At 39.2% G+C, this 13,197-nt stretch overlaps 1 protein-coding gene across 3 annotated transcripts in view; it reads right to left on the reverse strand.

Annotated features, from left to right (window-relative positions):
* Positions 1-5,144: 5,144 nt before the first annotated feature.
* Positions 5,145-13,197, reverse strand: part of LOC128639074 (chemerin-like receptor 2) — a 244,861-nt gene continuing 236,808 nt past the window's right edge. For all 3 annotated transcript variants that reach the window (XM_053691224.1, XM_053691225.1, XM_053691223.1), the window contains one exon: positions 5,145-6,608. In XM_053691224.1, coding sequence (XP_053547199.1) covers positions 5,497-6,608 — 1,112 coding nt within the window. In that variant the 3' untranslated portion in view covers positions 5,145-5,496. The remainder of the gene's footprint in view (positions 6,609-13,197) is intronic.

Below are 13,197 nucleotides of genomic sequence, written 5' to 3' on the forward strand. Positions count from 1 at the left end.
TGCTGTTGCAGCGAAAGTGGGTGTGGCCGTGCGGGAACGTGGGCAAGGCCGGCGGGAGCGTGGACATGGCCGGTGGGAACATGTGCGTGGTTGGGGCGTGGCGGGGGCATGACCAGGCGCGGTCAGCGTGAGAGAGGGGAGAGAAATAGAAAGAGAGGGGGAGAGACAAAAAGAGATATGAAAGAGCTAAAGAGAGGGGGAAGAGCAGAAGAGAGGGGAAAGTGCAGAAGAGAGGGGGGAGAGAGAGCAAAATAGAGGGGAAAGAGCAAAAGAGAGGGGAAAGATCAAAATGGAGGGAAGAAAGAGCAAAAAAGAGGGGGGAGAGAGAGCAATAGAGAGGGGGATAGAGAGAAAAAGAGAGAGGGGAGAGAGAGAAAAAGAGAGGGGGAGAGAGAGCAATAGAAGGGGGAGAGAGAGAGCAAAAGAGAGGGGAGAGAGACAGAGCAAAAGAGAGGGGGAGAGAGAGAGCAAAAGAGAAGGGGGAGAGAGAGAGTAAAAGAGAGGGATGGAGAGAAAGAGCAAAAGAGAGGGATGGAGAGAGAGAGCAAACAAAAATGAGAGAGAGAGAGCAAAAGAGAGGGGGAGAGAGAGAGCGCAAAAGAGAGGGGGGAGAGAGAGCGCAAAAGAGAGGGGGAGAGAGAGCGCACAAAAGAGGGGGAGAGAGTGCAAAAGAGAGAGAGAATGCAAAAGAGATGGGGAGAGAGCATAAAATAGAGGGGGAGAGAGAGCGCAAAAGAGAGCGGGAGAGCGAGCAAAAGAGAGGGGGAGAGAAAGCAAAAGAGAGGGGGGAGAAAGAGCAAAAGAGAGGGGGAGAGAGAGCGCAAAAAGAGAGGGGGAGAGAGAGCGTGCAAAAGAGTGGGGGAGAAAGAGAGCGCAAAACAGAGAACGCAAAAGAGAGGGGGAAAGAGAGAGTGTAAAAGAGAGGGGGGAGAGAGAGTGCAAAAGAGAGGGGGAGAGAGAGCAAAAGAGAGGGGTTGAGAGAGCAAAAGAGAGGGGTTGAGAGAGCAAAAGAGAGGGGGAGAGAAAGCAATAGAGAGGGGGAGAGAGGGAGCAAAAGACGGGGGGGGGAGAGAGAGCAAAAGAGAGGTGGGGAGAGAGAGAGCAAAAGAGTGGTGGAGCGAGAGAGAGCGCAAAAGAGAGGGGGAGAGATCACAAAAGAGAGGGGAAGAGAGCACAAAAGAGAGGGGGGAGAGAGCAAAAGAGAGGGGGGAGAGGGAGCAAAAGAGACGGGGGAGAGAGAGCAAACAAGAGGGGGGAGAGATAGAGCAAAAGAGAGGTGGAGCAAGAGAGAGCACAAAAGAGAGGGGGAGAGAGCGCAAAAGAGAGGGGGAGAGAGCACAAAAGAGAGGGGGAGAGAGAGAGCAAGGGGTGAGACTGCTGTACTGCAAAAAATGGCCTGTGTGAACGGGCTTTAGGACTAGTTTTATATAAATCTTTAATTTTATTTAGATAAAGCTTTTACACACACACACATATACAGTATATATATATACCTATTTCAACTAGTAACTCCTAAACCGCCATCCCCCCACAAAGCAAAGTATTAATCTAATCATTAAGCCCCCTAACCTAACACCCCCTAAGTTAACCCCTATTACATAAAATAAATTATTGTATATTGTAAATTATATTAAACTAATAAATTAATTAAAATACCAAAATTAGAAATCCTAATCCAAAATTAAAAAATAAATAAAAACACCCCCTAATGTAATACTAAACTACCAATAGCCCTTAACAGAGCATTTTAAGGCCTCATCCTATTGGCTGATTTTAAATTTTCAGCCAATAAGAATGCAAGGTACCCTAATATAAAACAAGTACCTTTCATTCAAGCTTCAGTGTGCGGCGTGCGATCGCATGAAGAGGAGCCTCCACGTTGGATGACTGTGCCACTTCCGAAGACTGCTCCGGACATCGGAAGACCGCTCCGCACCTCCGGGAAGAAGATAGATGTCATCCCTGCACTGGATGAAGATGTCACCGTCTGGATGAAGACTTATCACCTCCTGGATGAAGATGAATGTCCGGACTTTAGGAACAGTGAGTAAATTTTTTGTGGTTAGTGTTAGGTTTTTTATTTTATTTTTTGGGGTTGTTTTTTTTTTAGGTTAGGGATTTTTTTAATGGGCAGCAAAAGAGCTGAATGCCCATACAAATGCCCCTTTAGGGGCAATGGGCAGCTTAGTTTTTTTTAGACTTAGTTTTTTTTATTTTAGGGGGTTGCGTGGGTGGGGGTTTTTACTGTTAGGGGTTAATTTGTATTTCTTTTTAGGTAAAAGAGCTGATTGCTTCAGGGCAATGCCCTACAAAGGCCCTTTCAAGGGCTATTGGTAGTTTAGTATTAGAATAGGGGGTGTTTTTATTTTGGGGTGGCTTTTTTGTTTTTATTGGGGTATTAGATTAGGTTTAAATTTTATTATTTTGGATAATGTAATTTATTTTTTTATGTAATCTTAGATTTTTTTATTTTTTGTGATTTAAGATTTTTTATTTTATATAATCTTAGATTATGTATTTTAATTAAATCTTAGGTTTTATTTTTTATGTAATGTTAGGATTTGTTATTTTAATTTTGAATTAGGATTTCTAATTTTGGTATTTTAATTAATGTATTAGTTTAATAGTCTTTTTTGTATTTTATGTAATGGGGTTAATTTAGGGGTGTTAGGTTAGGGGGCTTAGTGATAAGATTAATACTTTGCGTTGTGGGGGGATGGCGGTTTAGGAGTCAATAGATTAAATAGGTAGATTGCATTGTGGGGGGATGTTGGATTAGGGGTTATTAGTTTATATAGGTACTTTATGATGTGGTGGATGGAGGTTTAGTGGTTAATACATTTATTATTAGTTGCTATGTGGGAGGGATGGCGGATAGAGGGATTTTGACATTTGTATGGGAAATGAAAATGTTTTCGGCAGCCGGAGTGTGGTTGCCGAAATTAATGTATAACGAGCCCTTGGAAGCAGTCGGTGAACGATTTTGCTTCTGACAGCATATTTCTTGGTTTGCGAGTGCACGTACACCTAATTATGGCTCAATAAAAATGAGCCCAATGTCTGCTATTTTTGAACAAAGGTGATCCCAGAGAAGCTTTTACAATAATTTATTTCATGGTTGAACAAGTGGTATGTAAATAATTTAATTGAGAAACCCAAAGTTTGTGAAAAAGTTAACTTTTTTTATATGATCGCATTTGGTGGTGAAATTGTGGCATTTAATATACCAAAATGGGCCTAGATCAATACCTTGGGTTGTTTACTTAAAACAAATTTATAGTTTTGACAGGTGAATACAAAAATAAGGCTCTATTTCTGTTTAAATGGAGTGATAGTAAAATGCTAAAAATGCTCCGGTATTTTGGGCAAGTTCTTTTCTGAAAAGTCTTGGTAGCAAAGGGGGTTAATCCTTGCTGCAAGTCATTAATAAAAATATTAAAAAGAACATGGCCCAGTACTGATCCCTGGGGGACTCCACTGATTACCTTTGTCCAATCTGAGTATAATACATTCACTATTACTTTTTGCTCCCTGCCTTTTATCCAACTATTTTCCCAAACAATGTTTAGTAGCATGCCCTTTAAATAAGTGAATTCAGTAGAAATATCAGCAGTAAACTAACCACAGGAGAATACATATAGTACTGTAGTTCTAGCTGAGTGGTTTCCAACCATTTTTACTTTGAATAAAAAAAAATGTATGACGCATCTAATGGCACAATATAAAACAAATGGAAAGAATTTAAAGGGATAAAAAGATACAAATGTAAATGTGCATTAATGCCTTTCAATCTTAGATGGAAGCATTTTTGCAATATACTTTCATTGGAAAAAATGATTAAATGGTATACACATGCTTTCTATAACGTACTTACAGAAGCCATGATAGGTGTTGAGTATGACAGCCGGGGGTGCTTTGTTCATTCATGTGTTAGTTTTTGTTGTACTTGAGTTAAGGGGATAGAATGGTCAAAATTGAAATGTGCATGGGTGCATTTAAATACAAATGTTTCAAAGCATTACTTGTGTGACCTCCAATAAGAGTTATTTTGAATAGTGATGTTAGATGTGACCTGCGGATGGATTTGGCACCAAAATCAGCAGAGGAGGTATTTAGTGCGGTCATTCAAGTGCTTAATTATTCTTCATTAAAGTCCTGGCATTTCTGTGTTTGTTCTGGTTTTGACCTTTGCCTGTATTCTAGATTACGCTCATGTTTAGCCCCTATTTGGACCTTGAACTGTTTGCTTGGAGACCTGTTGCTGACATTTGCAAAACTCCTTCCCTGTTTTATCACCTAGTTACTATCAGATGCTACAGTTCCTGACTCTGACTTGTCGCCTGACAAGTTCTGATATCTGGTTGAGCTTACCTGGTGAAGACTACAACCTACTCCTGATTCCTGCTTGTAACAGATTTCCAAAAAGATTTGTTCCAGTCATTAAAAAAGGTAAACTACTTAAAGGGAAAGTCTATTCAACATTAAACTTTCATGATTCAGATAGGGCACGCAATTTTAAACAACTTTCCAATTTATTTTTATCATCAAATTTACTTTGTTTTCTTGGTATTATTTGTTGAAAGCTAAACCTAGGTAGGCTCATTTGCTAATGTCTAAGCCCTTTAAGGCCACCTTTTATCTCATTTTGACAGATTTTTTACAGCTAGGCAACCCTAGTTCATATAGATAATATGCTCACTCTCATGGATTAACCTAGGAGTCAGCACTGATTGGCTAAAATACAACTAATCACAGAGGTTAAAAGTATATTAATACAAAGATGTTGCTTATGCAAAAATGAGGACTGGGTAAGAAAGGGATTATTTATCTTTTTAAACAATGAAAATTCTGGAGTAGACTGACCCTTTAATGTGTTATAGAATTACCAAGCATTGGAATGACCTCACCAAGGGCCTTTTAAGACCTCCTCTGCTGATCTTGGCACCAAATCCATCCCCAGGTAACATTCAACATCACTAGTACATATAGCTTTCCCTTAGTGCATATCACACAAGTAAGGCTATTAGAAGAAGCCTGACCAATTTATCCCTATAACAATGTATGCACTGTTACCGAGTACTTAAAAAAATACTCTTTCCTATGTCCTCCAGGGTTATCACAGCACAAAAGAAGTAAAACATATGTATCATTCAACATAGACACAGATTATTTTTAATAAAATTTCTATACAATTTTATTAACAAAAACACAGCAACTGCATTTTGGTACATTTGTAAAATCCCTGAAATTTTCATTGCACCCCCTGGTGTTTGGTGTTCTCAAAAATGTATATAAAAATGAAAATGCTGTGAACAAAAATACATGTCACTAAAATCCTTTTGTTATGATGAGCTTATATTGAGTGAAAGACACATGACATTTCTGGAATCTGTGTAGCTCTTCAGTCCTAATTCTACGTGGTGCCCACAGCAAAGATTTATGGTTCTCCATGTTTCAAGTTATTAGTAGGAAAACTATTACTAGTAAAGCTGCCTGTTAGAGGAATTTAGATGTTGCTTCTGACATAGACTTGGACTGAGTTTTGCTAGTACGGGTTATTTGGGATTGCTCGTCTTTTAGAGCTCTCTCAATTACCTGTAAAATTGATGTCCTAATTCGATGTTGTGCATTCCGTCCTATAAACACATAAAGGATGGGGTTCACACAGCTATTGATAAAAGCCAGGCTAATGGCCAAAGATGTACCAATAGTAACAGTGTTTTTTAAGGAACAATTGTTACCATGGAGAGACAACTCCAACAATGAAAATATATGGTAAGGTAACCAACAAATGAAAAATGTAACAACAACCGCAACAATTAACCTTAGTGGTCTCCTAGAATGTGCCACTAATCGGTTTTTCCTCAGCATCATGATGATAATTCCATAGCATACAACAATGATTAAAAAGGGTAGAAGAAATCCTCCAAAAAACCTTGTAAATATCATAGCTTTATGTCTCATAAGCCTTAATGACTGAATGGCTGGATTTTTTGTATCAAGGGAGAAGGCATAGTTATTAAAGCAAACAGTCAGATTTGTTTTACTGTTAAAAAAAGTGTCCCGGAATGCAAGATAAGGAAAACTCAAAGCTAGAGCTAATGCCCAGATAACAGTAGCTACAATGACAGCAATTTTGGGGTTCCGTTTATTCTGTGCCCAGACAGGGAACACCACAAATGCGCAACGATCAGCGCTTATGATTGTGAGAAAATATACACTGGCAAACATGTTAAACATTGGAATAAAACTGCTAATCTTGCACATAAATTTACCAAAAGGCCAGTTACCTAGAGCAGTGTGGGAAATGGTTATTGGCAAAAAGATAGTGAAGATAAAATCAGCGACTGCCAAATTTAAAAACCAAATAGTGTTGACTGTCTTCTTCATTCTAAAGCCTGTGATCCAGATAACAAGTCCATTTCCAACTGCTCCAAAAATGAAAGCAACAGTGAAGATGAAAATTGATAGGTTGCGGATGGCTGTAGCAGAACTAGAGATGTCTCCACAGCGAACATTCCTTGGTGGTGTTCTTGGAACATTGTTCTTGGTTATTGGGGATGTGGTTATATTCTCAAAAGCTGTAGTGAAACTCGAGAATACATTTTCTGAGGGAGACAAAATTGAGAATTACATAATGTAATCCAATATTTATTTCATACATACAGTCCTCCAAATTATTACCCATTCTAATCTGTTCACATTTTTTTCCACTGAGTTGTTTTTGTTTTTAATAATAATAAAACATAAGTGGTTTATAGCTTGCAACAAAAAATAAATTAAAAATAAAATAAACAAATGACATGTTAAAGGGACAGTAAAGTCAAAACTAAACTTTCATGATTCAGATAGGGCGTGCAATTTTAAACAACTTTCCAATTTACTTTTATCATCAAATTTGCTTTGTTCCATTGGTGGTATTTTTGAAAAGCTAAACCCAGCTAGGCTCAAACTGATTTCTAAACCGTTGAAAACCGCCTCCTAGCTCAGAGCATTTTGAAAGTTTTTCACAGTTAGACTGTGCTAGTTCACACGTGTCATATAGATAACATTGTGCTCACTCCCGTGAAGGTATTTAGGAGTCTTCACTGATTGACTACACTGCATGTCTGTCAAAGGCACTTAGATAAGGAGGCTGTCTGCAAAGGCTTAGATACAAGGTACTCACAGAGGTAAAAAGTATATTAATATAACTGTTGGTTATGCAAAAACGGGGAATGGGTAATAAAGGGATTATCTATCTTTTTAAATAAGAAAACATTTGGCGTAGACTGTCCCTTTAAAGGGTCATTAAAAGGATATGGAACCCAAACATTTTCTTTTGTGATTCAGAAAGAGCATACAATCTTAAAAATTTGCCAATTTACTTATTTTATCAAATTTGCTTTGTTTCCATATTATTCTTTATTGAAGAGATACCTATGTAAGTTACTGGAGCACTACATGACAGGAATAGTGTTACCATCTAGGGGGGTAGCTATCAAGCCGTCAACTTTTCTGACTTCGCCGGCCCAATACGCCCGCCTAAGCTCGCCTACCTTCGCTGCCGCGGACCTGAAAAAATATGCCTAAGTTATCAAAAAAAGCTGTCAAAATGCTGCGGGGCGATGAGCAGCGGACTGTGAGAGTTATCACTCATCCGATCTCGCTGCTCTTCGGCTGTTTGACAGCTTTCTTGCTAGCCTGTCACTAAGCACTCACACTAAACTGCACTGTTCTACCCCCTATACCAGCGCCCCCGGAGCCCCCCGCAACTAAATAAAGTTACTAACCTCTAAACCGCCGCTCCTAGAACCCGCCGCAAGTCTTATAAATGTATTAACCCCTAAACCGCCGCTCCCGGACACCGCTGCCACCTACATTATACCTAGTAACCCCTGTCCTGCCCCCCTATACCGCCGCCCTCTGTAATAAAGTTATTAACCCCTATCCTGCTGATCCCGCACCTTGCCGCAAATAAATAAATAGTTTAACCCCTAAACCGCCGCTCCCTGAACCCGCCGCAACCTATATTAAATTTATTAACCCCTATCCTGCCCCCCCTACACCGTCGCCACCTATAATAAATTTATTAACCCCTATCCTGCCCCCCACTACACCGCCGCCACTGTAATAAATTTATTAACCCCTAAACCTAAGTCTAACACTAACCCTAACACCCCCCCTAACTTAAATATTAATTAAATAAATCTAAATCATATTTATATTATTAACTAAATTAATCCTATTTAAAACTAAATACTTACCTATAAAATAAACCCTAAGCTAGCTACAATATAACTAATAATTATATTCTAGCTATCTTAGGATTTATTTTTATTTTACAGGTACCTTTCAATTTATTTTAACTAGGTACAATAGCTATTAAATAGTTATTAACTATTTAATAGCTACCTAGCTAAAATAAAGAGAAATTTACCTGTAAAATAAATCCTAACCTAAGTTACAATTACACCTAACACTACACTATACTTTAATAAATTATTCCTATTTAAAACTAAATACTTACCTGTAAAATAAACCCTAAAATAGCTACAATGTAATTCATAATTACATTGTAGCTATTTTAGGATTTATATTTATTTTACAGGTAACTTTATATTTATTTTAGCTAGTTAGAATAGTTATTAAATAGTTATTAACTATTTAATAACTACCTAGCTAAAAGAAATACAAAATTACCTGTAAAATAAATCCTAACCTAAGTTACAATTAAACCTAACACTACACTATCATTAAATTAATTAATGAAACTACCTACAAATAACTACAATTAAATACAATTACATAAACTAACTAAAGTACAAAAAATAAAAAAGCTAAGTTACAAAAAATAAAAAAAATAAGTTACAAACATTTAAAAACATATTACAACAATTTTAAGCTACTTACACCTAATCTAAGCCCCCTAATAAAATAACAACCCCCCCCCCAAAATAAAAAAATGCCCTACCCTATTCTAAATTAAATAAAGTTCAAAGCTCTTTTACCTTACCAGCCCTTAAAAGGGCCATTTGTGGGGGCATGCCCCAAAAAGTTCAGCTCTTTTGCCTGTAAAAGAAAAATACAACCCCCCCAACATTAAAACCCACCACCCACATACCCCTAATCTAAACCAAACCCCCCTTACAAAAACCTAACACTAATCCCCTGAAGATCATCCTACCTTGAGTCGTCTTCACTCAGCCGAGCAGCGATGGAACCGAAGTGGACATCCGGAGCGGAAGAAGTTAATCCTCCAAGCGGCGCTGAAGAAATCTTCCATCCGATGAAGTCATCATCCAGGCGGCGCTGAAGAAGTCTTCGATCCGGGCGATGTCATCTTCCAAGAGGCGCTGAAGAGGTCTTCTATCCGGGCGATGTCATCTTCCAAGCCGGGTCTTCAATCTTCATCCCGCCGACGCGGAACATCCTCCTTTCCCGATGAACTACCGATGAATGAAGGCTTCTTTAAGGGACGTCATCCAAGATGGCGTCCCTTCAATTCCGATTGGCTGATAGGATTCTATCAGCCAATCGGAATTAAGGTAGGAAAAATCTGATTGGCTGATTCAAGTTCAATCCGATTGGCTGATCCAATCAGCCAATCAGATTGAGCTTGCATTCTATTGGCTGATCGGAACAGTCATCTTGGATGACGTCCCTTAAAGGAGCCTTCATTCGTCGGTAGTTCGTCGGGAAAGGAGGATGTTCCACGTCGGCGGGATGAAGATTGAAGATCCGGCTTGGAAGATGACATCGCCCGGATAGAAGACCCCTTCAGCGCCTCTTGGAAGATGACATCGCCCGGATCGAAGACTTCTTCAGCGTCGCCTGGATGTTGACTTCATCGGATGGAAGATTTCTTCAGCGCCGCTTGGAGGATTAACTTCTTCCGCTCCGGATGTCCACTTCGGTTCCATCGCTGCTCGGCTGAGTGAAGACGACTCAAGGTAGGATGATCTTCAGGGGATTAGTGTTAGGTTTTTGTAAGGGGGGTTTGGGTTAGATTAGGGGTATGTGGGTGGTGGGTTTTAATGTTGGGGGGGGTTGTATTTTTCTTTTACAGGCAAAAGAGCTGAACGTTTTGGGGGCATGCCCCCACAAATGGCCCTTTTAAGGGCTGGTAAGGTAAAAGAGCTTTGAACTTTATTTAATTTAGAATAGGGTAGGGCATTTTTTTATTTTGGGGGGTTTGTTATTTTATTAGGGGGCTTAGATTAGGTGTAAGTAGCTTAAAATTGTTGTAATATGTTTTTAAATGTTTGTAACTTATTTTTTTATTTTTTGTAACTTAGCTTTTTTTATTTTTTGTACTTTAGTTAGTTTATGTAATTGTATTTAATTGTAGTTATTTGTAGGTAGTTTATTTAATTAATTTAATGATAGTGTAGTATTAGGTTTAATTGTAACTTAGGTTAGGATTTATTTTACAGGTAATTTTGTATTTCTTTTAGCTAGGTAGTTATTAAATAGTTAATAACTATTTAATAACTATTCTAACTAGCTAAAATAAATACAAAGTTACCTGTAAAATAAAAAAAAAATCCTAAGATAGCTAGAATATAATTATTATTTATATTGTAGCTATATTAGGGTTTATTTTAAAGGTAAGTATTTAGTTTTAAATAGGATTAATTTAGTTAATAATAGAAATATGATTTAGATTTATTTAATTAATATTTAAGTTAGGGGGGTGTTAGGGTTAGTGTTAGACTTAGGTTTAGGGGTTAATAATTTTATTACAGTGGCGGCGGTGTAGTGGGGGGCAGGATAGGGGTTAATACATGTATTATAGGTGGCGACGGTGTAGGGGGGGCAGGATAGGGGTTAATACATTTAATATAGGTTGCGGCGGGTTCAGGGAGCGGCGGTTTAGGGGTTAATACATTTATTATAGTTGCGGTGGGCTCCGGGAGCGGCGGTTTAGGGGTTAATATGTATAGAGTAGCTTGCGGTGGGCTCCGGGAGCGGCGGTTTAGGGGTTAATAGGTATAGAGTAGCTTGCGGTGGTCTCCGGGAGCGGCGGTTTAGGGGGTAATAACTTTATTTAGTTGCAGCGGTGTAGGGGGGACAGATTAGTGGTGTTTAGACTCGGGGTACATGTTAGGGTGTTAGGTGTAGACAGCTCCCATAGGAATGAATGGGATGTCTGTCAGCAGCGAACTTGTACTTTCGCTATGGTCAGACTCCCATTGATTCCTATGGGATCCGCCGCCTCCAGGGGTGGCGGTTTGAAAACCAGGTACGCTGGGCCGTAAAAGTGCCGAGCGTACCTGCTAGTTTTTTGATAACTAGCAAAAGTAGTGAGAATGTGCCGCACTTGTGTGCGGAACATCTGGAGTGACGTAAGAATCGATCTGTGTCGGACTGAGTCCGGCGGATCGAAGCTTACGTCACAAAATTCTACTTTTGCCGGTCTGGAGCCTTTGATAACTAAGGCAAATCAGCCTCGCCACAAATACGCTGTGGAATTCCAGCGTATTTGAGGTTGACGTCTTGATAACTAGGCCCCCTAGTGTTCTTGCAAATGGAACATTCTTGCAAAACTGCTGCCATATAGTAAGCCAGACACATGTATGCTCCTGAGCCTTCCTCTCTGCTTTTCAACCAAATATACCAAGAGTTCTACTGTTATGCCGAATAGGCGACTGCCTAAAGCCTCACTCGTGATTGGTCCACGCCGAGGAATATAGAAAAAAATATGTGCTGTTTGTTTTCCTTTTTTATTTTGCCCCTGAGACAGACTGTATTTGGTAATATAGAAGCCATGCACACTAGCTTCCTTCTGGCACTGCTGGATATTCTAACCATCACAACCTCTTAAAAACAACCTCAAGTTCTCTGGCTATGAAGTGTATGATCATCTATTTCCTCCACTTTTTGCCTGCCTAGAGAGTTCCTGTCAGCCTCAGCATAAACAGGAGTCTGAATGACCCAGGTACCAGTGAACATTGAAGAGGTAGAGGGGGGCGTCACCCAGTCTGGTTGTCAAGTCAAGTACTGTCTTGACTCCCTCCCTACAGCTCACAGTAGAATATAGATGTGTAAACTCTTTGCAATCAGAGACGAATAAGCTGCTAGTAAAACTTGTTATACTCTCCTCTCTTCCCCCCACTTCTCATACTCTTCCTTCTCTTAGGGCTCGATGATATAATCTACGCCAGCTCAAACCTACTTTTTCTCACTGACTCTCACAGGGCTGCCCCGGTGCAATGAACGTAAACAAGAGACAGTCCCTGGGAGTGGCGAGATGGCTCCTATTATAGTAATCAAGCTCGCTGGTTAGGGACACTTCACTCCTTTGTGGGAAGTTAGCAGGGAGCAGGGGGAGCACTTTAAAATTAAAATCCTGCAGCCAATATAACTCACATTACGCTGCTTTCTGCATAGATCATCTTACATTCGCCGATATTTTAGTATGCATTTGTTTTTCTATTGGGGTTATAAGTGTTCGTATTGTTTTGAGAAAAGCTCGCCACCTTTTAGTTGGTGAGAAAAAACTGTGAGATGTACAGTGCAAACCATTTTATAGAATTATGCTGGGATTAGAGAGACATTTTCATATACGCCCCTGGAACACCCATGTTCAGCCCATTTTACGAAAAAAAAACAATTACGCTTTGCATTTTGTATTTATAAGTTCAAATTTCTGTGTGATGTTTGCACATCAAGTGTACTACAATAACGATTTACACTGTGCATATTTAATTTGATTTATTCCTGTGTAAATTACATACAAATTTGACTTTTTTGTTAACATACAATTTTTGGTGAAGAATTTTGTTACGATTTTTGATGCATCTTTACAATACAATTTTTTCCCTGCTTATTTTTTTTTTGTGAATGGTTCAAATATTTGTTTTGTATGATGTTTAAAATACGAATTTTGTTGTGCACATTTCATATTAAAATGCTGTATACGCCCCTTAGTGAGACACCCTATTTTCCACGTAAAAAAGTGGCGTTAGATAATTCCACCAGGGAAATAGAAGGACTGGCAAGCATTCTTTAATAATCTCGTCAGCCCAGGGAGCTTTCAATCATCGAGCCCTTAGTCTTGTCTCTTTCTCTCTTTACCTATTTCTCTTTTACTCCCTTGCCTCTTTTATATTTTTCAGTCTTCTCATCATGCTCTGTTCCCCCTTCTCTCCCTCTCCATCTTCTTTACTATTTCTCTGTCTCACTCCCTCTCTCTATCTTCCTCTTCTATTTCAC

The sequence above is a fragment of the Bombina bombina genome, chromosome 8 (assembly GCF_027579735.1).
Source record: "Bombina bombina isolate aBomBom1 chromosome 8, aBomBom1.pri, whole genome shotgun sequence".
Classification (NCBI taxonomy): domain Eukaryota; kingdom Metazoa; phylum Chordata; class Amphibia; order Anura; family Bombinatoridae; genus Bombina; species Bombina bombina.